At 48.3% G+C, this 27,527-nt stretch overlaps 1 protein-coding gene across 1 annotated transcript in view; it reads left to right on the plus strand.

Moving 5' to 3' along the window:
• LOC307232940 (ADP-ribosylation factor-like protein 15) overlaps positions 1-27,527 on the plus strand; it is a 102,135-nt gene that overhangs the window by 16,022 nt on the left and 58,586 nt on the right. Inside the window, exons 2-3 of the mRNA XM_080004154.1 lie at positions 24,961-25,105; positions 27,195-27,254. Of these exons, the coding sequence (XP_079860280.1) occupies positions 24,961-25,105; positions 27,195-27,254 (205 nt within the window). The remainder of the gene's footprint in view (positions 1-24,960; positions 25,106-27,194; positions 27,255-27,527) is intronic.

Here is a 27,527-nt window from a genome sequence, read left to right on the forward strand (position 1 = left end):
CTCCAGAGGCTTGCATTTGTGCATAAACCCACTATTGGGACCCCCCTAACCAACGCTCACAAGCAGAGACGGTTGCTGTGGGCCCAGAAATACATGAAGACTCATTTTCAAACAGTCTTGTTTACTGATGAGTGCGGTGCAACCCTGGATGGTGCAGATGGATGGAGCAGTGGATGGTTGGTGGATGGCCACCATGTCCCAACAAGGCTGCGACGTCAGCGAGGAGGTGGCGGAGTCGTGTTTTGGGCCGAAATCATGGGGAGAGAGCTGGTAGGCCCCTTTAGGGTTTTTGAAGGTGTGAAGATGACCTCAGCAAAGTATAGAAAGTTTCTGACTGACCACTTTCTTCCATGGTACAAAAATTTTGCTACTTCCGTAGCAAAAACATCTTCATGCATGACAATGCACCATCTCATGCTGCAAAGAATACCTCTGTGTCACTGGCTGCTATGGGCATAAAATGAGAGAAACTCCTGGTGTGGCCCCCATCCTCCCCTGACCTCAACCCTATTGAGAACCTTTGGAGCATCTTCAAGCAAAAGATCTATGAGGGTGGGAGGCAGTTGGCATCAAAACAGCAGCTCTGGAAGGCTATTCTGACATCCTGCAAAGAAATTCAAGCAGAAACTCTCCAAAAACCCACAAGTTCAATGGAGGCAAATATGACCTCCTAAATATGACCTCCTAATGCTGCAAACTCGACAAACGACCATTTTCAGTTCTTTGCAACCAAATGTTTTGAAAGTCTGTTTTGCATAATAATTTGGAACAGTGCATTTTGAGTTTTTTATTTTTTGAAAAATATGCTGTTATCATTGGGAGGTTTGTTCAATAACATTCGAATTATACCCTAAGGGTTGATGACTTGAAAAGTATCATGACTGTCATTCGCATCGACTATTTAGGAAAATCTGAGAAAAATATCATATTCATAATAATTTGGAACGCGGTGTAATTCCGCCCGGTATGACGGTTGATAATGGAGGAAAGAGCGTATCAGCATGTGATCAGTGGTGGTCTCCTTCGGGCCGGGTGGAAGAAAGGATAGACTTTCACCAGGTCACTAACGGCAGTGGATATCTCCGATGTTCGGGCGAGTATGCCAATTAGACGTAATGTGGCTATAACAGATGACCGAATGCAGCGAAAAATTGATCGCGCTCCGGCATTAAATTCCACCAGAGTGTAAGACTGTTGTTCTAGCACTTGAAACAGATTTATCTCAGCGTGGCTGGAAGTGAGAAGAGGCCGTGTTTGGCTCACTCCCCACTGCTGCCTCTGAGCGTTTTCTGGCAGGTGTAAAGCCGGCGGGAGCGGACACCTCTGGAGTCTAAAGGACGTTGAGGGTCAAAATAAAGATAGGAGGGAGAGAGGGAATGGCGACAGAGTGAGGGTGGCGTGAAAATGGCGATTTGTTGGGTGCCGATTAATGGAGAGAGGGGGAAAATAACGGAAATGGATACTCTCTGAAGCCAGAGGAGGATACGATTCATGTATGCAGAGTGAATGTGCATTTTTAGTTTTCTTTTTTTTTCTTTTTTTTACTGCCGATCCTCCTAATTGACACTTAGAGCTTATTAGCAGATTTCATTCCTCGAGCACATTCTGCTGAAGTGCCCCGCGCCTTCTGGAAACATGCCGCACCATGTGAACGATGTGTAATTCAATAGAAATGCTTCAGAGATGAGTGTGTGTTGATTATCGAGTGACTGGTCTTTTCTGTTATGAACTCTCCTGTTCGTTATGAGCCGGCAAGTTAATGTGCCGTGGGTAAGACATGAAATGACATCGCTCATCTGTTCTTTGGTTTCCTTTTTGTTTAACAAAAAATAAATAAAAAATACTTGGATTTTGAAGATCTCTTTTTTCCTAAGTCTCATCTGTGATCTGCGGATTTCTTGAAGCGTCCAAGACACTGACTAATCTCCAAACGGCTCCTAATGAGTTAAATTGGCCTTGTAATGTGTGAAATGTGGTCGCTTCTGGCCCTGAGTCCCGGCCCCTTGCCCCGCGCTTTCCAGAATTTCCCCTCTGGGATTAATAAAGTGTTATCTTATCTTAATTTTCACCCTAAACCTCGTGCGAGTCAGGGCATAACCTTGAATTTCCCGAGTCACTGTTTGTCATTTCTGAAGCAAGGCTGAGCAACGAAGGCGGACAGGCCTTTGCAATTAGTTTACCCCAGGAGCTGGAGCTGTGTAATAATAATAATAATAATAATAATAATAAGTAATATAAGTGTATAAAGCCTTGCTTAAAATAAGTATATTTTGAACAAGCGCATAGTTTTTTTCCCACCAAATATGTTCAATAAACTACAAATAATTGCTGAACAGCATCTCTACACCTTTACCCCGATAGAAAACGTCACGTACCTTTTTTCCCCCGTGGATCAACTGTTTTTATTTATTTATTTATTTTTATCGGGAATCTCACTGGAATGGCTTTGGTTGTGCGACGCCGTAAAAGGGCCTCGGCTGCTCTGCAAACAGCCTTTGTCCCACCGACATGGCATGAGGGCTCAGTTAGAATATTTAGATTATATTACATCGCTATCGAGCGGTGGACATCAGATCCCTTTAGGAAAACCAAACAATATCTTCCCCGGAAGCTCTTTCTAGCCCGCCATCGTCGGTCTCCCCTCAGAATCGCGTGGATCCTTTATTTTTTTATATATTTTTTTTATTCTCTGCCAAAGGGCGGCGCGAGCGGCGACTCGGATCGGGGTCGCGCGAAGGTCGCTGTCATCCCGAGAGTCTTGGGTCTGCGGGCCTTGTGCCGCAGCGGCAAATCAATGGGACAAATCAAGCGACGCAAACTCTTATTTCAACCTCCAAAGATCCGGGCGTTTAATCCGCCTCTTTGGTGATTCCCGTGCGCGCGCTGCCGTCAGCAGGCGGGACCGCTTGCCGACACGGTCGCTTCCTCGGACTGCACCCGCTCTCCGTCGCGCCTCCCTCGTTGAAAGCGGCCGCGGGGAGGTTCCTCCGGCCGCGCCGCACACGGCGTGGCTCCTTTCCCCCTCTTTGCGTTGATGAGCGAGCGTCTGGCCGAAGGGCGGCGATAGGCCGGTGGTCTAGTCGGACCCATTTCTCTTAGTCGCCATGTTATCGAACAAAATCTTTTTTATTTTTATTTTTTTTATGCTTTTTAAGCAGCTGTTGATTACAAGAGTTCAATTTTTTTTTTTTTTTTTTCGGTGTGTGTTTTGTCCGCAACGATGAGAGTGTTTGCCGTCAGTAACAATGATACGCACGCATACTACATTTTTGGTTTATATGGCATGTTAAGAGAGATATATGTACGTTCACCAACTGTCCTTACTATAATCAGCGGGTTCAGTCCCACTCGTTATTAAAGCGTACCTAAGAAAAAAAAAAAAAAAACAATCCTCAAACTCATCTTCTCTGCAGAGACACTGACAATGTGGGCTATTCTCTGAGGGTTCCTTCATTTTGACAACGGAGATGCTCCAATTGCTATTTCAGACTGATCTATTTTACGGCAACAGTTTTTTAAATGTATTTATTTATTTATTTTTAATCACTAGTCATAAAACCAAAAATATATCTACTAAATAGACAAACTTTTGGTCACAAAATGAGGTCACATTACTTGTAGGGAAAAGCATATTTTTAATAGTGGGACGGGTCCGCTCAATATCAAATCATCTAGTTGATTTATGGTATTTGGCTCATCAGATTTAATTTGCTCGACTGAAAATAGACAATGACCATTTAGAAAATAGCAAAACAAAGGCTACAATTGCGTTTTTTTTTGTAATAGACATATAAAAACAATACGTCCGATATGCGCATATGATTTGTGCACGAAGGCTTAAAATCCATGCAAAGCATAAAAGGCTTTAGTTTGATTAATTACAATGCAAATTATTATTCGACTGTAAGTTTTGATCTGGAACACACGGTTAAGTTGTATAAGTTGTATGTATTTTGCAACGTCTCCCAATACTTGTGGGAACATTCTCTTTGTCTTTCTTATACTTTCTGACCCCAAGATGGTGCACAGAGAGCAGCTGTGCGTGACACTGTCCAGTATGTTGGTGGCCACCGCACACTTTCCGTGGCCGTGCAAGGTCTCTCCCGCCCCCAGATGTAATCCTCTCTGATAGGAGTGATGAGAGTGACTCAATCCCATAAACAGGGATTTCCTCTGTTCCATATTTTTCAATGAGAGCAGATATTTTTGGCGGCATGTTTTTTTTTTTTTTTTTGAACACAAAAGGTTGAGGAGGATGCGAGGTCTGGCAGCGCCGTGGGCCTCGCAGCGGCGCCGCTTACAGGCACGCTGAGGTTCATATACATTCGTGTGTTTAAATGCTGTTATTCGGGATCGGCTGACGTGACCCCAAGTGATTGCCAACGCCCACGGTATTTTCTATTGGGCTTTAGAAGAAGCCTCGCGTGCTCAAGACACTCTGAGGAGTGCAATTGCTGTGGACAGATGCCACTTTAACTCAGTTGCTGAAACGTAAATTTGAATACAGTCTAAACTTTTAAGTATCTGTCAGTTGTAAGTTCCAATAGGATCCACTGCTTTTACTGAACAGTATAAACCCAGACCAATTTATGGTTGTGAGAACGTAATGATTGACATGTGATTCATTAATCTCCGTTACAGATCACAAGTACGCTTCTTTGCGTTAAAAAAAGAGTAAAAAATATTTTCAAAATATATCAAGATATATTTTGAGATGTTTGATGTTGGGAATATTCTCTGATGCGCTGTGTGGATGCCATCCCATTAAATCCCCCTATCAGTCCAATACTGTTCTCGAGTAAGAAAACCTTCACCAATTATCAGATATTTTGACACGTTTTGTACACGAAACTGTACGAGGACTCGGTATTGGATGAGATGAGATAAATAATATTCGAATGCATGAAATTTCACAAATAACACCAGGGCCATAAACACACAGCTGCGGCTGTCCTATGCATCCTTTCCTATTCTGAGCGCCGCCTCGTGAAACTGACACATATGCCCGTACGTATAAGCTTATGAGGTTGTGCGAGGCAGGGTGATCTAAATGCACCCATTTGACAGGAATGAATTCACTTCAACAATCATGACGTCACTACATTTTTAACCTGCATATAATATCTTCCTGGAATAAAAGCTCCGGCCTCGCTCAGATTTTTCCAAAGCACGGGGGCGCCATCTACTGTCGACTTGAAGGAGCTGCGTTCAACAACGGCCGGAGTCATCCGAGGTAACTTGCGCTCATGACCTCCTGCGGCGGTTCGCTCCTCCGTTCTTCTCCCTCCGTTCCCCGCCAGGATCTGCGAAGTTGTCGGAAAACCCGAACAGCCTCCCGTGGGACCCGTTTTGGATCCTCGCTGCTTATGCAACGTCAGCCGGTCTGCAGCCATGGGCCAACGGCAGGGAAATGTGCTGGTGGTTGTGTTCCACGAGGGAAAGAAAGATTGTTTGCTCAGAGCTTGATCTGATTAATGAGTCGATTGGCAGAGTGCTTTCACGCCGTCGTCTCTGCCCTAAATGGCACCTTGCAGACGACACGCTGTGCAAACAAATATCTAGGTGGGAAATGGGTTTGATTCCTACCTGGGGCGCTGTTGGCACCGTGCTCCGGCGAGTTATCTCCCAAACAGGAGCCTTTCTGTGTGGAGTTTGCATGTTCTCCCCGTGCTCACATGGGGTTTCCTCCACCTCACGTCAGTAAGGACCCCCCTCAAAAACATGCACCCATCATCGTCTGACCAGCGATGGACACTTATCACCTGGTCCCCGGGCGCGTCCACGTATGCTGCCCACTGCTCCTGGCTGGGGCCCCGGAGGAAGGACAAGCCAGGGTGGGTTAAATGCAGAGGAACCATTTCACCGGCCACCATCAAAGCATGTGCGTGTGTGTGTGTGTGCAAGCATGTGTTGGAGTGTGGTGTGTTGTGTGACAAATAAAGACTGTTTCTTCTTAAAAAAAAAAAAGAAATGGCCTTTAAATCCTTCGAAAAATATGGGGGTGGGTCATATGGAAGGAAATTAGAATTTCTGAGAAGTTCCTTTGTCCTTGTTAATATTTCTGCGTATTTCACTTGTCCACTCGATGTTTCTTCCACTATTACCTACATTATTTCAGCACTCTTAGTGATCCTCTTAATTTTCACTTTTAGGAAATGAACAACTTCTGATTTTCCACCTGATGGAAAATACAGTGTTTAAAAAAAAAAAAAAAATAAAAAATAAAAAATCAGCGCCACGTCAGAAAAACACGATCTCTGAATAAATTACTAATTAAATTAAAATAAAAACGGACATTCCTGCAGCCCTCTGGGCGCCGCCAGTCGAAGCTGAGGCGCACTCTTATCAGACTTGCGTTTACCTGCTGGCGCAGTGTTCCCCCGCAGCCTCTGGGTGGTGCCATCGGGCCACCGATCGGAGCCTCGGCCGCATGTGTTCCACAGCTTCATCTTCAAAAAGTTTCATTATTTATCCATATTATTTAATGACTGGTTTAATACTGTGGATGTCGTTCTTTAATGTGTTTTTAATGGAGCACGCAACAACAAATTTTCCCTTGTGGATGCAGACGTATCGTTAGATCACGAGGCAAGTTGTTAGATGGAGGGATAGATAGATAAATGGAAGAATAAATGGATGGATGGATGGATAGATAGAGGATTGATGGATAGATAGATAGATGGACAGATAGATAGATAGATGGATGGATGGATGGATCGATAGATAGATGGATGGATGGATCGATAGATAGATAGATGGATGGATGGATGGATGGATCGATAGATAGATAAATGGATGGATGGATGGATAAATGGATGGATAGATGGATGATAAATGGTTAGATGGATGGATAGATGGATTGTTGGATAGATAAATGGATAGATAGATAGATGGATGGATCGATATATAGATGGATGGATAGATAGATGGATGATAAATGGTTAGATGGATGGATAGAGGGATGGATAGATAGATAGATGATGTATAGATAGATGGATGTATAGATAGATGGCTAGATGATAGATGATAGATGGATAGATATTTCATGCCCGGAGTGAAAATGCGGAGCAGAGAAACAGGATTTTGGATCCCTGTCTTACTGGATTCCAGACAATACATGGATCCAATCAAGATCATCTTTTATCCGTGTTTTATTGTGCGGTGACGTTGCCATGGCGACCCCCGATTATTTCAGCTAACAAGGATATTCATAAAACAATGGGTGGCAAGCTGTTGGCACGAAAAGGGCCGAGTCGAACCTAGTAAATAGTTGTGGTTGCTTTCGGGGTGTTTGAGCTGCAGTCAGACGGCCGACGAGTGTTTCTTCGAGACACGGTGAGTGAAAGGCATTTTATGTATTGGCGGCCGTATTAAAACGTGACGACCCCTGGGGTGTTCGCCGGTGAGTTAGCGCCGCAAGTATTCACCCCCTGACTCCTTTTTTTTTTAAATAAATAAATAACTTTGGTCGTTATCATTCCGTCGTGGGCATCGTTTTCTGTTCGCCATTCCTCCCATAAAAACCTTTATTCCCCCCCCCCCCCCCCCCCCCCCCGCCTGGCTTCACCTTACTCGACACCGCCCGCCAACAGGCCGGCACCGCCTCTCAGGCCGAGCCCGTCGTGTTAAGGCCCCCGCGTTATTAATAGGTTAACGGTCTTGTTTGGGGTTGTTTATTTATTTATTTGTTCTGGCGCTGGCCCGTTTGGGTCTCGCAGCTGAATTTCATTCCTGGATTTAAGCCTCAAATGTGTACGTTGCGTCGACGTCTCACGCGGCAAAATCCCACGGGGGGGGGGGGGGTTAGAATTTCCGAAGAGTTGGGGCATTTGTAAAATTCAATTCCAGTCACAGGGTTTGGATTACGTTTTTTTTTTTTTTTTTTCTTCTTTCCCTTATGATCCAGATATTGCTTTGCCTCGTTCCGTGCAACTTTGATCCACATTTCTCTCGACGTCTTTCATTAGCTTTATTCAATCGGCGGCCGCCCCGTTGTACTCGCAATGATGATGATTTGTACGAGGTGTCAGAAAGAACAGCTAATTCCAGTTGTTTATCTTGAGGAAAAGGTCACGGATCACTACTTATTTTCCACTACACATCATTTCGGAACTTGGTCATGGGAAATTGACCCCTCCATTTAGAGTGGGAAGTCTGCCCTTGTTGAAGCTGTCCCTGCTAGGTAAAATAATAAGGACATTGTCGACACACTTATCAGTACTGATAATGAGACGAGGCCTTTTTGAAGGTCTTACTGAAAAACAAATGTTTTTGTCTGTTATCAGTCCCTACATAATGTCGAGAACATTACACTTTTTTTTTTAACATGGCTTAATCAGATCATGTAAAATTCCCCACAAGTGTGATAAGGAGTTCTTTAGTAGCCTGGTTGCCTTCCCTTTTCCTCTATTTCAACATCCAATTCTTTTATTTATTATTATTATTCTTCTTATTATTATTATTATTATATACATATATTTTTGATATCATTCCATTTCTAGGCTTGATTTCCGTGCCAGATTCTTTCGAACAGCTCGCCCAGGACCGGGAGAGGCTGAACGCCTGATGCCCGGGTGCTCTGTTGAGCGTCATCGGCCGCAGTGACCGGGCACTGACGGACCCGCTCACTGTTGGCCACGAGACTAAACGTTTCCCTCTGCGCACAATCAATAACAAAAAACCCTTTCTTGTGGAATCCTACCATACGGATAACATCTGTTCATCAGCGCGCGTCTGTGTGCGTGCGTGTGCGTGCGCGCGTGCGTGCGTGTCTGGACCTCAGCATGCCTTTGCTATTAATTTCTACTTGGAAAATGACAATTTGGAAATTCAATAATCTCATATTCCTAATGTGTTGATGATATCAATTTGTTTTGTTGTAATTCATCCTTTCTCGTCTAACAGGCGCATCCTCACAAATTCAATAACTGGCAAGAGTCAGATTTATTTTTTATTTTTTTTTGGGGGGGGGGGGGTCTGGAACTACTTTCTTATAAATCAATGCATCCTCCCGCTTTGCGTACCCCGTTGTATCCGTCATCGTCCTTGTAATCGCAATCGCAAGGAATGCACAGTTTTAGCCTGATACTATTTATTTTGACGGCACGCTGAGAAACCTCCCTGCCAACCAGCAGGTGTCAGACTAACTCAGTGCAAACAAGCGTTCATGATGCGCCTGTGAGTAAACGGCAGCGACGCCGGCTTAAACCTCGGCCCCGCCGCCTCGGGTTGTGAGACTGAACAAATTGGATAATATCAGCGATAACGCAGTTTGAAATGGAATCAGATGTGGCGGGAAGACGTCCACGTTGTTTGGACGAGGTGTTTCACCGGGGGGGGGGGCAAGACTTGGACGGATTCACCCCAATGCGGGACCCCAAAGGGCCTTCACGGAAGTAGCGAAATAGGCCCGAGCTCGTGTTTTTTTGCGGGGGGGGGCGCAGCGTCGGGCCGCGTATATGAATGAGAGTCGTGAGAGGATCTCCAATGTCACGGCGTTGGAGTCGCCCGCCTCGGGGGGGGGGTGTTCGGGGCAGCTGCTCCGTGAGAAGTGCCCCCCGGCATCGAAAAGCACCTCGGAGATGGAACACATGACACCTGTATCACATGTTGAGGAAAAGGAAGAATTACGCTCCCCACATCTTCGGCGGGGTGGCGCTTCGGGCCGGCAAAAGGGGCTGCAATCTGGTTCTGATTTACTGTTACATAAGAGTCTCGAGACAATGTTCTTTTGGAGAGGTTTTTCTTTGATGCCGGTGGGGGGGGGGGGGGGGGGGGGAGCGAAGAAAAATCAAATAACAAACAAAAACAACAAAAAAAAAAAAGAGTGGCTCCAAAAGCAAACGCGTGCAGAGGCCGTTTCCACGGGCTGCCGCAAATCTCCCCGCCCCGTCCCCCGTCTCCCCAGATCTCGCCGCAATTAGCGGGAGGTGAACGGGTTTGGATGGGGGGGGGGGGTCGAAATTGAAACACCCCCCCCTCACCCCCAAGAGTGCCCCTTCAATACAGAGGAGCCCCCCTCCTCCAACGGCGGATAAACACCGTACCTGAACCAAACGGCCCCGGGGGGGGCGGTGAAAACGGACCTGGGAGAGTGGGGAGGGGGAGACAAAAAAAAACAAAAACCGATCGGAGGTCGCGATAACGCCGGCCCTACAAAGACCCCGCCAGTCAAGTCGGAGGGGCCCGAAGCGTGTGATTATTAATTACCGATGGCTTCCCGGCCTTTGAAAAGTCGAGGGGGCCGCAGACGTCAGATGTGCGGCAAAGGCGGAGGAGAGAAAGGCCTGTCATTACCGTCACTGAAACAATGGCTGAATTTGGCTGTCATGCATTTTTGCCTAATTGACTGTTTTGATGCAGGTCCCCCCCCCACCACCCCACCCCACCCCCCCGTTTTGTTTTTGAAGGGGGGGTGGCGCTAATGCCCCCACCCTCCGGTCTTGATGAGGGGGGAAACTTGGTGGGCTTTCAGCTTCACCCGGCGAGAACCTTCCGGAGGTTCTTTGATGGGGAGGAAAAGCCACCGGGGACCCGAGGGGCCTCCGTGGCATCCGTTTATGGATCAGCACCATAACACTCTATTTTTTGATAGTTCCTGACACGACACAGTGTGGAGGAGAGGTCAAATGTCAAAGATCCTGGGCGTATGATGTTTTGAGCGTGTGTGTGTGCGTGTGCGTGTGTGCGTGTGTGTGTGTGTGTGCGTGTGTGTGTGTGTGCGTGTGTGTGTGTGTGTGTGTGTGTCTCCGCGTGTGAGGGCGATGGATTTCTGATGAAAGGAGGGCGGTCTGGGACCCGCAACGCGGGGGGGGGGGGGTGCTCTGCTCATTTGCATAATTAACTATTGACACTTACTGTGCTTAATGAAGGCCCATTGAAGTCATTGACCCTTTCACAATAACGCTGCGAATTACACGGGGGCTCCTCCGGAAAAGGTTAAAACAATGTGTCTGGTTAACTTCCGACAAATGCGGCGAAACGCCCCAAAGTCCCAGAAGAGAATGGCGCTCTGCGGTACGGGGGGGTTACGGCTCGGGACGTGCCGCGATTTCCCAGACTCAAAAAGCTCACCAGATGTGGGGCTTTTGGCGCCTCAACCCCCCCCCTCCTCTTTTTTTTTTTTAACTTGTTTGTTCAGGAACACTTGCCTAATCACATCCCTCTCCTCTGAAGGCGTTGTGTTTTTGGTATTAGATATCAAGATTTTTCCCGAGATTGCTAAAGCCTGTTTCCAAAGAGGGAGGGGGGAGCGGGGGGGAGCAACAAAAAAACAGCGATGTTTTGCCTCGCGCGCGGGCGTTTTTTTTATGTCGGGTCACACGAGGATATGAAAGAAACGGGCAGATTCGACAGTAATCTCGAACATTCTGAACCGCTGCCATTATGACACACTATCCACAGTAAGTAATTAATTGAGGCGATTCGCCCATTTCTTTGTTTTCCTTCATTCAGGGTTTTGACGTCAGTGCCACGGACGAGAGCGGGGAAGCTTTTGATTGTAACGCGACTCAAGAGACGAGAGAGAGACGCCTCTGACTCGCACGCTGGCTTTCGTTCCCGTTATCGATTGAGGTGCGGCAGCGCCTCAGTACTTACTCTAGTGTAAACCTGTCAAAAAAATAAACATATATAAATATAAATATATATATATATATATATATATGCGCAGCCACTGGTATTATACCCTTAACCCGCTGGACACTAATCGGTGTGAAGCGTTTAGTTGGTTGCATGAGTCAGTTCACTATTGGAGAAGGGCGGGGGCCGCATTTTGGCAATTAAGAGCCTGCAAACAAGCAGCCACCCAGGACATGCACCTGCACAAGCCCTGTGGTGTGTGGTTCCTGCCGGAGCCACTGTTGTGGAAAACGCACGCGTTGCGCCGAACGAGGGTGTATGAGGGATACACCCTCGTTAACGGGGCTCATTCAAAGCTGTTGGTGTTTTTATTTATTTATTATTTTTTGGGTCAAAATCCGGCGCTGCTGCGTTAGTCTAAACAAGCGGCCGTCTCATGGTACAATGTGCAGCCGTTCCTCATGCCGCAGCAATGTTTTGAGAATGACGTGGACTTTGAACACATTGCAATTTAATTGATTATAATTATTATTATTATTATTATTATTATTGTAACGTTTTTTTATTATTCTAAAGCGAAATGCATGCGGTGAAGGGTCGGGGTGATGTTTTCTCCACTGTGTGCTTTGTGTAAAAGGTCGGTATCATGGAAAACCACGGATGTAAAAGATGATATTTCTTTGGTTATTCTTTAAATTGAAGTGGTTTTTTTTTTTTGGTTTTTTTCCCCTGGTACCCTTAACAAAAAAACAAGGAGAACAATGAGCGACAAGTTAAGCGTCGCGCCTCGGCTTCAGAAGAATCAACTTGAACCCCTCATACCCCAGCACTTTGAGGCTGAAATCAAGACATTACGCTTGTTCTGTCAATTCAGTGCCGTGATGTGTCGACTGATCCTGAGTCCTCCTTAAACCGTCGCCCTGAGATCGAACAACACTCGGGGATCACGTCCGTGCGGTGTTTCCCGGCGTGTGGGCATTCCGAAAAGAGAGAGAGAGAGAGAGAGAGAGAGAGAGAGAAAAAAAAAAAAGAGACGTTTTTGTTTGCGCGATGCCCGAACGTTGATCGTTTAACCTCCCATGAGCAGCCCCTCTCAACCCGAGCGCCATGATTTGTTCTGCGAGGTCACCGGGGAGGCGATGGAGGGTCTCGGCGTTCCAGCCGCTTTTCTGTACGATGTGGCGTGAGTAATAGTCGGCGTCCGTTAAGGAATCAGATGCTTTTGACATATCCTGCGAGATCACATTTGCATTGAAAAGGCCCGTTCCAGTAAGTCCCCCCCCCGCTCGTCAAACCCAATTCTCAGCCGCTGCACAATGTATAAAAAACAGATTTATTGTTTGGTTCGTCCCCATCAGGTTTTTTTTTTTTTTTTTTTTTTTTTATGTCTCGAAGGGCCCAGTAATGGTTGATGGAGAGGGGCTTTTCACTTTAAATGGAAACGTTCTGAAGCCAGAAACTTTCCCACACTTGTTTCGGGGGAGAACGGGGGCCCTAAATGTGTTTTTATTAAAAATCGAGTCCATCGTCGATCGCTGCTGTATGAAAATGTGTGATAACTGATGTAAAGTGGGGCAAGTGCGCCCCCCACCCCCCCCCCTCTCCCTCCTCTCCCTCCCCTCCCCATCCACAGACCCTTTTTATGTCTATGAGATGGGGCGCCCCCCCACCCCCCTTGGTTCTCGCACATTGGTTTCGGGGCCTTCAAAAGGGGGCCCCTCGCGCTTTGATCCTCTATATGGGTGCGGAAAAACATCTCTTTGCCCCCGCACTGTGCCCAGGAAACCAAAGTTTTTCGCCGCCGTATGCTAATGCGGCCAGGCTAATCGCCCTTCCCAATTACAAGATTTATATTCCGCAATGGCGCCCGGTGGCACCTCCTCTGCCCCCTCCCGGCTCCGCGGCCCCCTTATCTACCCTCCCTGAGTAAAGGTGTCTGTGAATGCAGCTGCCCCTGCCGTCACATCAGCCCCTCACTTTCCTCCATAAAGGGAGGGTAGCTTGAAAACATTCCCGTGGGTGGGCCCCTTAATGCCGTCCCTCTCATTCTCCACCTCCTAATGTACTTTTCCAGTATTTGTCCTGAAACGCACATTGGCTCCTAGGTAGACTGCAGACAGATAAATGTTAAACCATTGTCAGGGGGAACAGTCGCGGCTCTCCGGCCCCCTCAGGCTGTCTGCAGAACCTGCTGTTTGGATCATATTTCTCCTGTCAATATCTGAACAAACCACCCACCCGCTGTAGCCTCCGCAGACTGTATCGGTGGTCTCACTTGATACAAGTGCTTTCTTTTTCTTTTTTTTTTTTTTTTTTTTTTTTAATAAACCTCAGTGTGAAACCAGCCACCCACACAAGTGTCAGAACATATCCCTTACAAAGTTTCCCCCGACTGTTGCTCGCATTCTCTTCCGCATGATCCTCGCGAAAATCCATTGCGGAGGCTGCTCGGGGGGGGGGGGGGGGGGGGGGGGGGGTGTTAAAAAAAAAAAAAAAAAATGTTTATTGGGCGTATTTTTGTTCTCTCAAAGTTGGACCAGGGGGGGAGGGAAGAGAGGAGCATAAGGAGTGAGCTTCCAGGGAAGTAATAACAGTTGTCTATCCCTAGCAGCGCCCCGTGGCGGATCCCGTGCGGCGCTGGCGAAAATCTGACGAGCCTCTTGGATCGGGCCCAGCTTCTCCTCGCTTGAACCTTCCATCTCGTCTTTTTGGCGGAAGAGCGGCTGAAGCCGGCCGATACGGGGGGATTTGTTATCGCGGTGGTCATTGGGGGATTTGAAACGTCAACATTCGGTATATCACAGTATCGTCTTACGATTGCAAGCGCTAAAGTTAACGTTAAAGAATGCGTCGGAGGTTCCTCGTACCGAACGTTGTGGTAGCGCAACTGTGCGATCGGACTGAAACTCCCTCTTTTTCCCAAATGAAACCCCCGTTGGTGCTTCCAGACGACAAATCCCGAGACGTTCTCGCCGTGAGGCCACAGGTCAAACGCTATTGCCAAATATTATTCCGTTGGCGATCCGTACGTGCACCCTCTGGCTCGGGGGCGCAGAGGCTGGTCGGAGGCCAGTGAGGCCGCGGAACATCAGGACCAGGTTTTTGATTCCTAATATCGTTCTGTTCTATAATATGATTATTATTATTATTATTTTTATAACGCTGAAGAAGCTTTATCTCTTTTTTTTTTTACGCAGAGGGAGATATTCACTAAGTTCATCGGAATGATGACAAAACCAATCTCTGGGTTTTTGTTTGGTGTCTGTGTCCGTGCTATGGCCTAAAGAAATAAATCAAATATGATTGTTCTAGCAGTCTTAAGTTGAAAGCCTCCACAATGGTTTTACAGATGACCTATATTGTGTGTGTGTGTGTGTGTGTGTGTGTGTGTGTGTGTGTGTGTGTGTGTGTGTGTGTGTGTGTGTGTGTGTGTGTGTGTGTGTGTGTGTGTGTGTGTGTGTGTGTGTGTGTGAGAACCGTGGCAGTGGGCACTTATTGCCACATCCAGATGGTGCTGGAAATAAACAGGGCTACGCTGTAGGACCCCTCAATAGAACCGTCTAGACTGGCCTCTGACCAGACAGATACAGCCTCCCATCAAATTAGCGTTTGTCAGATTTATGGTAATGGTCCGCAACAGTCTTCCTGTCACTGACATGAAGATTTACAGCACTGACCCCCCCCCCCCCCCCCCCCCCCCCCCACCGTCCACACATTGAGCACTGTTTTCGTCCTTCTCCCTCCCACAAATGCACCCCTCCCTTTGCCCCTGACCTCCCTCTCCTTCTTCTCCAACCCTTCCTGCCCATGCCCACCTCTGGGCCACATCTAAGACTGTTCAGAGCAGTGGCGGAGGAAGTGTGTATAGTGTGTGTGTGTGTGTGTGTGTGTGTGTGTGTGTGTGTGTGTGTGTAGTATGTTGTGTGTGTGTAGTGCGTGTGGAGGCTGAAAAGGCCTGTGTTGTAAGTGAAAATAAAAATGAGGAACCCTTGGCGCTCAGGGGTGGCAGAGCCACCAAAGCTCCCAGCCCTCCGCTGCCAGAACGACCGACGGCGTCAGGCTTCCCCGCCTAACCCTCCGCCATGAATCCGGCGTGGGACGGCGGTGTACATGTTGTTTCGGAGTGAAGACGCAGGGTGGACGGGTCGACGGGGCCGGGCGTAGGAGAGGGCGGTGGAGGCGGTTCGGTCGGCGGACTTTTTGAGCCGCGGAGCGAAGAGAGGGAGGAGGCATCTGGCTCTGCTGTCGGCCGAATCTGTTCCCCATTTCAGTCGAGGGGGGGACGGGGAGGGGGCGAGGAGGAGACTCGACTCAGGGTGCGGGGAGTATGTTGTCGTGGTCGAACCCCATGTACGTGGATTAGCGTCGCCCCCTCTTTCATGTCAGCGTTTTGTGGTCGGAAACCCGATACCCGGGTACTCGGCATAGCGAGCCCAGTGGGAAAGGCGTCCCTGACAGATATCCCGTCCGTTCTCAGCCCAAATGTTTTTCCAAGGTCGCCCCCCCCCCCCCCCCCCCTGTCTTTGATCTGGCCTCTTCTCGCCTGGCGGGGTCACGGACTACCGTGTGAGGCCACGTAGGGGACGGCTGGTGGTGGAGGAGCAGACCGCACAGCCAGGAGAGAGGAGGCAGGCCAGGGGTTAGCAGGGGTCTCAGTCTTTTTCTTTTTTTTTGCGGGTTGTTCTATTGTTCTTAAGATATTGTCCCGTAGGTTGGACCTCGGCTTTTAGGACTAAACGCTCCAAAGGAGGATGAAGCTAGATAGGTCACTCTGCCTCACCCGGGTGAATGGATGGATAATGGATGGATAATGGATGGATGGATGGATGGATGGATGGATGGATACTTTATTCGACTATGGAGGGAAATTGTCAGTGTACAGGCCCAAGATTTTACTTCTGTACCAAGTTTTGCGGTACCTCTGTTTTGTTACTCTTCTTCTCGACATACATAAGCGTTTGTTATGGACACAAATACAGCAAAACGAATGCTTTTGTTGGCTCACAACTTTGTGTTTTGTTGGTGTCCAAACGCAGGCCGGATCTTTTTGTGAGTGCTAGCCTTCATTATATTGTTCTGCTATTTGGGCAAAAACTAAGGGAAATCATTAAAACGTTACGTCTGTTTTATCCGCCCAGGACGCCATAATAAATCCCCTTCCATGAACTAATAAAAGCCAAAAATCGAATTTCAATGTTTTCTCATTCCACAACAAGTTCTCTCTTTGTGTCTTGCCTTTTTCCTGGGAGGAGGCTAGGGGGCGCTCTAGCTTCACTCTGGGTGTGTGTGTGTGTGTGTGTGTGTGTGTGTGTGTGTGTGTGTGTGTGTGTGTGTGTGTGTGTGTGTGTGTGTGTGTGCGCGTGTGCTCGTTCAGCCAGTCAGTCTCCTTGTCCAGACGTCTTAGCATCAATGCAACAGTGCTCAGACTCTGAGACGTGCTCCAGACAGAGAAGTGGGATGAGTGAATTGGAAAGAGATGCTGCTTTGCGATGAGCGGATGATGAGACGCCTGCAAAACTGTGACAAGCAAATGAGCTTTAAGACAGGAACCCCGCCGCCCCTCACAACACACAGGCACAAACACAATAGATCGTGGGTTGTTTTCTCGACTTAAGTAAGTCACGGTCTATTTGACCAGACAGGGCTTTGAGCTGGTTGCAGACGGGGTCGCGGTGTTATTGCTTGATATTACCGCCGTTACTTCCCCTTCAACACCCAGTCGCTCCTTGTGACACTCCTTTCAGCCGCTCAGATCGCCGGCGTCGACGCTGAATGTTCGGTGAAGAACCTGCGCCTTCCCGGCAGGCGACGCCGATGGCGCCCGTCCTCCAAATGTTGCCCCAATGCACGCTTCCGGTGCGTGTTTTTCGTGTACCTTTTTGGATTTGTGCAAGTGTGTGTTTTTCTTTCCGACGGGCAATGAAAGGCACCTGTTTAGGGTCCCTAGCCTGGCCCTATCCCTCCCGGCCATTCTGTCAGCAGTGCTGTAAATCTTTTTAATTCCGTCAAGTCTTGGCTGCGGTTCCAGCGCTTGGCCTGGTAATATCTACCAGATCTTCCTTTTTGTTTCTGTCGTCCTGCAATTAAGGTCTTGGGAAGTCGGAGCTGTCGCGGTCTGTGGCGACGAGCGTTGAGGGTTTTTTGTTTTTTTTTGCGCGCATCGACTGTCGTTGAGGCCGCTCTCCCTCGGGGGACCGAACCGTGCCGGAGAGCCGCGGCCGCCGTTGGGGATGACGGGGCGGGGCGGTGTGTTTATAAAAACGCCGGGCGGTCTTGCGCAACCGAGCGTCCGGGACTGAAATGTATGTACACGCATGACGCTATGGAGTAGAATGATGGTGTGGACCCAGGGCAGCCCCCTGGTCGGCACGGCAACAACTGAGCACGGGGAGAACACGGCGAGCCCTCCTGTTCCCGGCGTGTCTCTCTCGCCCCTTGACGAGAATGGCATGTAGCGCCCCACCACACAAACATACACACTGCGGAGTCCCCCCACTGTACTGAGCTGCACCGTGCGTCCCACCGCGCGCCCCCACACCCACCCCCACCCCCTCCCCCCACCACCCCCACCCGGCTTCAAAGCGGCAAATAACAACAACTGAAAGGGAGAGAAGATGAATGAGGATGAATGAATGTGCCCCCCACCCTCCCCATCCTGTCGCTATGTCTCCTCCAACTCTTACTTCTGTGCCCCGTCTGCCTCCCAGCCTGCCCTCTATCACCCCCCCCCCCACCCCCTCCCTTTGCAGGCCTGTGTTATGACTGTGGCCCGGTGTGTATTACACAGATATCTGTTAACGCCGCTCCTCCGCCGGGACGCCCATATAAAGGACTGTCATTTCCAAAGGTCAGCAGTGAGTCCTGGACACAAGTGTTGTCCCGACACTTGGTCTGGGGGAAAGAAAAAAACAAAACACAAAAAACCCCTGTTGCTCGTCCCAACTGTCTGTCTGTCTGTCTGTCTGTCTGTCTGTCTGTCTGTCTGTCTGTCTGTCTGTCTGTGTCTGTCCGTCCATCTGTGTGTGTGTGTGTGTGTGTGTGTCTGTGTCTGTGTGTGTGTGTGTGTGTGTGGTGACTCCCATCCCCAGAGGCCGGTGTCAACTAATGCCCCTTCCCTTTTCTTCGTCCTCCTGCTACCCCTCTCCCTCTTCCTCCCCTCGCTCCATCACCGTCTGGAGCTCAAGATTCCCGGCTGATGTAATTTGGCAGCCACGCAGGAAGTCGTGGTTGGGTTTTTGTTGGTATGCCTAGCCATCTGTAGCGTGATACAGCAGTTTGAAAGCCATTATTACACTCATTAGTGCCATCATTGAGCCAAAAGGGAAGAGTTCGGGCATATCGGTTGATGTGTAACCTAGCTCGCGGGGGGAAGTGTGCCTCTCTACAGGCGTGTTGGGGGGAGATGCAACCTGCCGCGGTGGGTGTGTGTGTGTGTGTGTGTGTGTGTGTGTGTGTGTGTGTGTGTGTGTGTGTGTGTGTGTGTGTGTGTGTGTGTGTGTGTGTGTGTGTGTGTGTGTGTGTGTGTGTCGGTGTCGGTGTGTGTGTGTCGGTGTGTGTGTGTGTGTCTCGGGGGTGTGTGTGTGTCTGTGTGTCGGGGTGTGTGTGTGTGTGTGTGTGTGTGTGTGTGAAGCAGAGAGATTGTGGAAGTTTGGAAGATGACCTAGATGCTAAGCAGTGTGTGTTTATGAATGGGGCTGTCAAACAGGGCCCAGCGTTGCAGACAGAGCCACTTAAGGCTGTTCGATCTGAATGACGTCAAACTTTTAAACTCTTTCGTTTTTCACGATATATCGACGTACGCGTTCAAAAACCCGGTGAGGATTTTTTTGTTTTCCGGCAACGTTGTCGTCGCCATTCGTTTATGACGAAGATTTTGCATCGGGGTACGAGGGTGTCGGCTCATGGCAACGAGATACAAACACCCCTCTTCCCGGTGCACGGCACTGTTGAGTTATAGCTGCCTCTTGGCAACACCCTCAGCCATACTGCCCTAATTGACGCGGATTCTTCCATTTACCGGTACCTACATATGTGCCACGGCAACGGTCCTAACGAGAAACGTGGGGCGGGCTTTGTACTCCTTTGACGTTCTGCAGTGCATCAAAGTACTTAAACGGACGCCGCACATCGTAGATCCTCCCGCGGATCTGCGGTGGCTGAGGCAGTGGAATCCAGATCTCTTGCCGAGAGCCCTTTTAGACCCGGCCGCTGCTTTCATCTCCTGGCGACTGTACCCTCTCGATAGATATTTTACAACCCGAAGCGTCCGCGGGGAAAGCCCGTCCACAACTTCTGGAAGAACTGGCAGGCAGAGTCCGGGGGCCGCGGCGTCATGGCCTCCGTCCCGTGCCCCCCCCCCGCACGCGGCGAACAGACAGAGACGAGGGTGAAACGTGAACCCGGATGCTGCTGCTGCCGCATCGGCTCCCGGGTTATCCAGCTCCCGTACTCCTAAAAATACACACTTACGGGTTACCAAAAAAGATACCGGCCTTTTTATTTGCAGTCACGTTAGGTGAACGAGCAACAGGTTGCTTATGGCTCATTGGCAGGCGAGAGCTGCCCCGATCCAGTTTATCAACAGCTGAATCGTTTATAAAAAATATTAAATTGAATATGCCTGCAAGAACAGACGGCTCCACTGTCATTTTTGCTTTTGATTTTGTAGTTTTGTCATTTTGCTGGCTCGTGTTTGCTTGTAAACAACGACCAACAATTAAGGTGATAATCGCCTAATAAGACAATTGTCTTTTTCTGTTGATCAGGGAACCTGGTTTCCATCTTCAGCACTTAAACGACTTTCCCTAAACTCCGTGGTGGCAGATGTATTAGTTGGCGGTGTTTCTGACGTGTCAGCGGTGCACGTCCGTCCACGCGGTTGTACCACCTTGACGTGGACTTCTGCGCGGCTGTAGCGTCGCCTCGGCGTCGGCGCTATTAAACCTCTGTGTCTGTGCCAGGCCCTGGACGTCTGCCAGCAGACCTAATTATATCACCCGTTTGATGTATTGACATCTTTTTTCATTTTAGAGTATGGAAGAAGCGGCGCCGCCGCCGTCCTTTCGTGCTGCCGTGCACCTTTTTAGGGAGACATTTCATCTACAAATGTTGGCCAACCGCGCCAGGACAGATATTTATATTCAGCAGTGTTCTTCATTTACATAAAACCTATAGCTAATCAGCTTTCACTACAAACAGTGAGGTAACGTCTCGGCAAGTCTTTCAGGGTGAGCACAATTAAAACTGAAACAATTCTTTAGGAGGCAATCAAATAAGTGGCGGGTCTGCTGGACTTTTTTATGGAGAAGGTTCTGGCAATGGGTGGCAAGGTTATATTTGTTCAAGATGCTTAACACTTTGACAGCGGCCTCAATAAACAAAGAAATTCATCACAGTACCCCGAGTGATTTTTATTTTATTTTATTTTTTTATCATTTTCACGTTCAACTTCACTAAAATGGCATTTCTGCAAGCTTTGAAGTTGTGAGACTTAGGTGTGTGTGTGTGTGTGTGTGTGTGTGTGTGTGTGTGTGTGTGTGTGGGTGTGTGTGTGTGTGTGTGTGTGACATCTGCATCACGGAAACAGTCCAAATTGACGCAGGTTTTCCATGTCCGCACACGCGCCCCCTCATTGGTGTTGTTTTGGTGTTGTTTTGCAGCCTGCCAAATAACACATATGGACAACACGTCACTCTAGATCCTGTAGCAGATCTGTTGTTGCTTCGCTAAAATCCAAATCTCCCAGCGTGTTTTGACTGAGCTCCCTCTCATCTCCCGGTGAGTCCACGGTAGTGGTAAGACATTGTAGTCGTCCTGGCGAGTACGGTCTCATCTGGGCTGTTCGCTCTTATTGACACAGCACGGCGACTCAGGTATTTTGGAGCGGCTCGTAGGGAAGGGGCATGGCTTGGGGTGGGAAGAAGCCTTTGGACATATTTATTTTTCAACCCCGAGCCTTTTGACCAGGCTCGCCCTCGTCAATCTTGTCCTGTCAGGCAGGGCCGGAGGTGGGTGCACGGTTCCCTCTCTCTCACAGGAGCCCCTGTGTGCTTGCGGGGCCCCAGGGTCAAGCCTGGACACTGCCTGGGCAACTGTTGTGAAATGTGCACTGTACGCGGAGGACGGTGCGTATCTGTATGTAGGTGTGCTCAGATAGAGGGGATTAGGGTGTCCCAACCACATGGGGATGGTTCTTCTCTCTTACTTTTGACCTTTTATGGATGTTGAGAGTAAGTATGAGGCTAATGACATTCAAGATGAAAATTGGAAGGAAAATTAAATCTGCCGTCCATCCACCTCCATCCGTCTGCACTCCGACCCCTCCCTCTCTCCAGTAGCTGACTTGGCCCGACTCCTCATTTCAGGCAGCGTAAAAGCCACGGTTCAGCCAGGACGCAAATCTTTACATTGAGTGGTGGGGTGGGGGGCATAACCTGCAGAGACTGACCTCATCGAGCCATCAATCCAAGCTAATTACATGTTAATTCCCGCTCCAACATGTGTGTGCTTCTGTTCTTACCGCTGTTTTTTTTTGTTTTTTTTTTTTTCTCGATTTCCTGCGAAAGGAAAATGTTTCCTGTTTGCACAGACAAATGGGTTCACTGAGGAGTCGGGGGAGGGGAGGGGTTGAGTTGCCTAGCTGTTGTCTGGTTCTGTTGAAGCAGATTCCCCTGTATCTCCATCAAACGGCAGCGTTGTTTTGGCAAGCATCTGAAAAGTGACCCTGGTGGTCGCCAATGTCTGGGGACAAACACAAAACTGATGAAATAAATTTCTCCAGTTTGCCTCCCTGTGTTCCTTGCACATAATTGGAAGAATGGTTGGCGGTTATTCATAACAGAAAGCACATGGAAAAAGCCCTCAGTGCAGGGCCGGCCCTGAGCACAGCCCTGGGCCCTGAGCATAGGCCCTAAAGGCCTAGGCGGTCACATAGGGCACCAATCATCCAGGGCGGCGCAAAGCCAAGAAGGGGAAATAAAAGTAAAATGATGGAAGAAAATTGTAATATATTTTTAGAATACAAAATATAAAAATGTTGAACTCCCCCCGATGTTATCGTTTATGATTTACCCCCATGGGTTTTGGTTTTTCCCAGTTGTCGCATGCCCGGCGGCTGGCAGCTGCTCTGATCTCAACCGGGAGCGGGCTGTATGGGCAGTACCAGGCGTTTTCCCGGTGTGCTGCTTGGCGGTGGGGTCGATCCAACGCAAAATATTGTGGCGCTTGGCGCTGTTAAGGAGACAGAACTCCGTGAAGGCGACCCAGGGGATAGTTCTGTTGGCACTATCATTGGCACCACCCCAGGGGGCTGAGGTCTCCAGATGGAAACACCCTTTTATCTAAGTTTTCTCTGTGTCTTGGTGTTTCCTTACACTACAAGTGAACATCTCCGCTTCCCTGTCCTTCACTCTTCTCCCTCTGCATCCTCACTCCTCCACAGAACAATCCATAACCCGCCCTCTGCTCACCTCGGCCAATTCCCCTCTTTTCCAGGACACCTCGCCCCGATGAGTTGAACTGATGCAAATAACACAACACAACTGACTGATCAATTGGACCCCCCGGAACACCCTCCCCCACAGTCACACAGACACACACACACACACACACACACACACACACACACACACATACACAGCATTAGCAAATAGTAAAATACAGTGGAAAATGTATTGGTATGTGTTGTCGAGATAAAAAATGGATAACAATCAAGGTAAAAAGAAGGAACTTGCTTGAGGAAAGTTAGATTCGTTTTTAAAATGTGTTTTATGTGATTTACATGCATGAAAATTCACCAGAATTTAAGAATAAAGCTCTCCGAAACAAAATCTCTTCCTGGGGGAGGATCCCCACACCCCCGACGAATGTTTTGTCAACGGAGTTGAATTGGATTGAGTTGAGGTGGCAGGATCGGAGGGCATGTTGGGTGGCGTTGGGGCGGTGGGTTACGCAGTGTGCGTGGGAGGGTGGATGCACCTGTAAGGAATTTTGTGGCGTGTGCATGATGCCTAAGTGGGGCCTAAGTGGGAGCAGGGGGAGGCACTTTCTACGGATTTTGCCCAGGGCTCCAAAAAGGCTAGGGCCGGCCCTGTCTGGGTCATTTAGGTGGCCTCATTCAAGTCAAAACAGGAAATAAAAAACAAGGGAGCTGAAATGAACTCCTGTATTTTCACATTTGGAAATCTTTCTCGAGGAGGGTCCTTAGCTGGAAGTAGCAGTAGATCCGCAATTCACAACTCTGACGTTGGGTGGGGGGTGCACATCTTCCATTTTCCGGAAGTGTGTGTTTGTTGTATTGCGCTGGAGAGAGCCGTCCTCTGACACGAAAGACAAGCAACCTCGCGTTGCTCTCCCACCTGGAATGTGGAGAGAGAGAGAGAGACGGGGTCCCTGCCCTGCCCGGTCCAGACTGGTCCCCGTCTTGCTAATAAAAGAGATCTTTTAGTTCTGGGATACTGATCTCTCCACACTAGCTTTAAAGATCTCATTCACGGTTCACACCGCATTTGCCCCTTAATGTCTCACAGCAGGGCCCCAGTTCCAGGCTGTGATTCATGGAGTGACAGGTCTGCCTGTGGCTGCCATGAGGGCCCAATCAGACGGACTCATCCACACACACACACACACACACACACACACACACACACACACACACACACACACACACACACACACACACACACACACACACACACACACACACACACACACACACACACTGGCAGACAGACACATGCACATGCCACGGAATCAATCCTGTCCCAGCAATGCTCGGATGCAGACACGCAGTCAACTACACAAACACAGTTGCCGTAACTGCCATTTTCTCACTTTCTTTCACAGTCCGATCCGTTCACACAGAGTTCACATATGACACAGACCCAGTTGCGTAGAATAGCAAAATTATCAATTCACAGTCAGTCACATCATAGTCAACATAATACCAGGCTAAATACAGTGTGTGTCAGAACATTGTCACAACAAAAACCCGACACCAGACGCCATCTCACACATATCTTTGATATTAATGTACTATAACATAAAGCTTTGCCTTTTTGACCCTAAGAAGCATATTTGATTAATCGATCTCAAGGCACTTATTAGGCCTATTGTATGTGCAAACCAAATTAAAGGTGCTCGTCAGAGCCTCAAAAGACCAACAATTCAGATAGGTAGGCATTGTTGACCAACGCTAAACGGGTGGAAAAAAAGTGCATTTCTAGGCCATCCCAACAATCTAGGTTTTCAGTTCCAACGAACCAAAGAGTCTGTGTCGAGACACCACCTCCAGCTATTTTCTGTCAGTTTTTTGGTTTTCTTAAAAAAAAAAAACATTTTCACAGCAAACATGTCGTGAAATGTGTTTGTTTTGGTTTTCAGTGTTTCCGGGCACTGTGCTGTAAAGGACCCCCGCCGCCGAGACCGGAGTATGATGTGGTATGCATTGGCCTGACGGGTGCCGGGAAGTCCAGCCTGCTCTCGCGCCTTTGCAGTGAGGGCAGTGACGGAATTGTTCCCACCACAGGTAAGGATAAGCAGGAACCCCGGTCTGCATGCGTCTGCTCTGGGAAGCACACCTGGAACGTATTGTGCTCTGGTATCCACCCTCGCCCAGTCATAGATGGTTAATATGGCAGATAGATTATGCTGCACAGGTATGACACCACTCCCAAAGCATGTTTGTGTCTTCCGCAGACCTCATTGCTCATGCCGGTAAAAGCTTTGCTATTTCTTTCTCGTGGAGGGGGTGGGGTGGGGGTCCAGAAGACTCAGCGTTGCCATTAGAACATCAATCTCCTGGGAATCGACACCCCTGTTCCCAGATGCTCACTCCAAACCCTCAACCCTTTATTTTTCTCAGCCGACCTTTCTGACAACCACAGTTGGGCTTTTGCAGGATACCTACCTAATGTATAGTCACTGGGAACATAGCAGCCAAAATACCGGTTCGTAGCCGGTGCCTGTTCTTCGCGTTTCGACCGCAAAAGAACCGGCTCTGGAAACCAGAAAACTGGCTCCAGAGCGGCATCACTTCAAAGCTGGAAAAGAAAACAGGCGTCAGAGACGCCCCGCCCCCAGCCCCTGACGCTTACGTCAGGGGCTGGGGGCGTCGACAAGCAGGCTAGACCAACACATTGTGACAGTCATTTCCTTTTTTTTTTTTTTTTTTTTTTAACCGTAAAATGTTGTCCGTGGAGCGCTCATGGGAACAAACCAAGTGGACATATTGTAAAATATATCATATTTTATTGAATCAGAGTGCACTTCTTCTTAAAATTATAAGAATCCGCGGCAGTGATGCCAGAGCTCAGGGCTCCGCGGACTGCCAGAGTTCATGCCCCCTTCCCCCCGGGTTTTCAACATTCACTACCAAATTGTCCCAGTTTTCACCACAAGTAAAATAATATTAATAATAATAATAATAATAATAATATAATTATACTTGTTTTCAGCGCTTACATAGAAATGTATCATGTTTGTCCCATTACCATATCATGTTTGGACCTCATCCAATAAAAAAAACAATGCGCCACAAAACATAAGCGATAATGATAATAATAACGATGATAATAATAATAATAATAATAATAATAATAATAATAATGATAGTAATTGTCCCCACAAACTGGTTCATTTAAGGTTCGCAAGTTGAACCAACTGCGAACCGGCGCTAGCACCAGCCCAGAACCAGCACTAGGTTCGCGTTGGTGGAAAAGGGGGTAATAGTGAAAGGTATCCTGTATGTGCCACCTAGTACTTGTCTATGTACTATTTCAATGGGGTTTGGGGCTATGGGCTGTTGCAGGGGATCGAACACCTGTTTCTAACTCCCGCCAAGCGGACTTAATAGATAAAATATGTTGATTGCTTACCATAGCATACAGTTATTTCAGTGAGCTCCTCTGATATGAGTTTTAGCTGTCAACACCATCTCCATCTGCCAACAGCTACAGAGGAGAGAACATTAGATGCGAGGATGGGAACTCTCCCGTGGTTCTATCCATCTCGCACTGGGGGCTTTTGTGAATTTACACTTTCGTAATAAAAAACCCGGGCAAGGCATTTAGTGGTTTAGGCGGTTTGACTGTCTTAATCAATCGCCCTTTCCAAGTCCCCGTCCTGTGTGTGAATGTTGGCAGGCACAGAATTCCCATACAGGAAAATTGTTTGAAAGGATATTAAATCATGGTTTTACTTTCCCTGCGCTACCGCCAGCCCTGCGTAACCGCTGAAACCATACCATAATACATGGTAGCGCTTTAGACGTGCGCGCTGTCCTCCACTCACCCCTGTAGATAAACACTGCTCTGTTTCTATAACCCCCCGACGTAAGTCCCAACTCATCTATTTTCTATTTTCAACCGAACGAAATAAATCGTCGGCTGCTCTATTTGTTGTTGTTTTTTTTTCGCTCTCCAGCTGGTTCCAAAAAAATAAAAGTCTCATTAAATACGTGAAATTGAGCTTGGAAAGTCCGTTCGACTCACTAATCCGGGCAGTTCCTCATCTTGAAACCCGGACTTAAATTGCGAGCGCGTTGTCCAGCGTGTAACATAATGCTCATCGTGTCCCGGTGTTGAATTTACGGTGAATTTTTCATTTTCTCATCCCAGGTTTCAGCATCAAAGCGGTGCCGTTTCCGAACGCCATCTTGAATGTGAAGGAACTCGGAGGTAAGAATCCTACGTCATCCGTTGCGTAGCAGGGAGCGAGATCCAGGACCCCCCCCCCCAAAAAAAAAATAAAATAAAAAGTATGTTTGGGTTTGAAGGTGTTTTCTTTGCCCGTCACACTTGTTGTCCGGTTGCATCAGGCGTGCCCCGATTAAACCGGCGAGCTCGCGCCAAAGGCTTCACAAATGTGTTTATGTCCACACTAACAGGGACACCGCGTCGTCACGGGATGACGACTTTTTGGACGGGCTTCAACGCGGGCGGGGTGTGTTT

This window comes from Zeus faber (genome assembly GCF_960531495.2).
Source record: "Zeus faber genome assembly, chromosome: 7".
Lineage (NCBI taxonomy): Eukaryota > Metazoa > Chordata > Actinopteri > Zeiformes > Zeidae > Zeus > Zeus faber.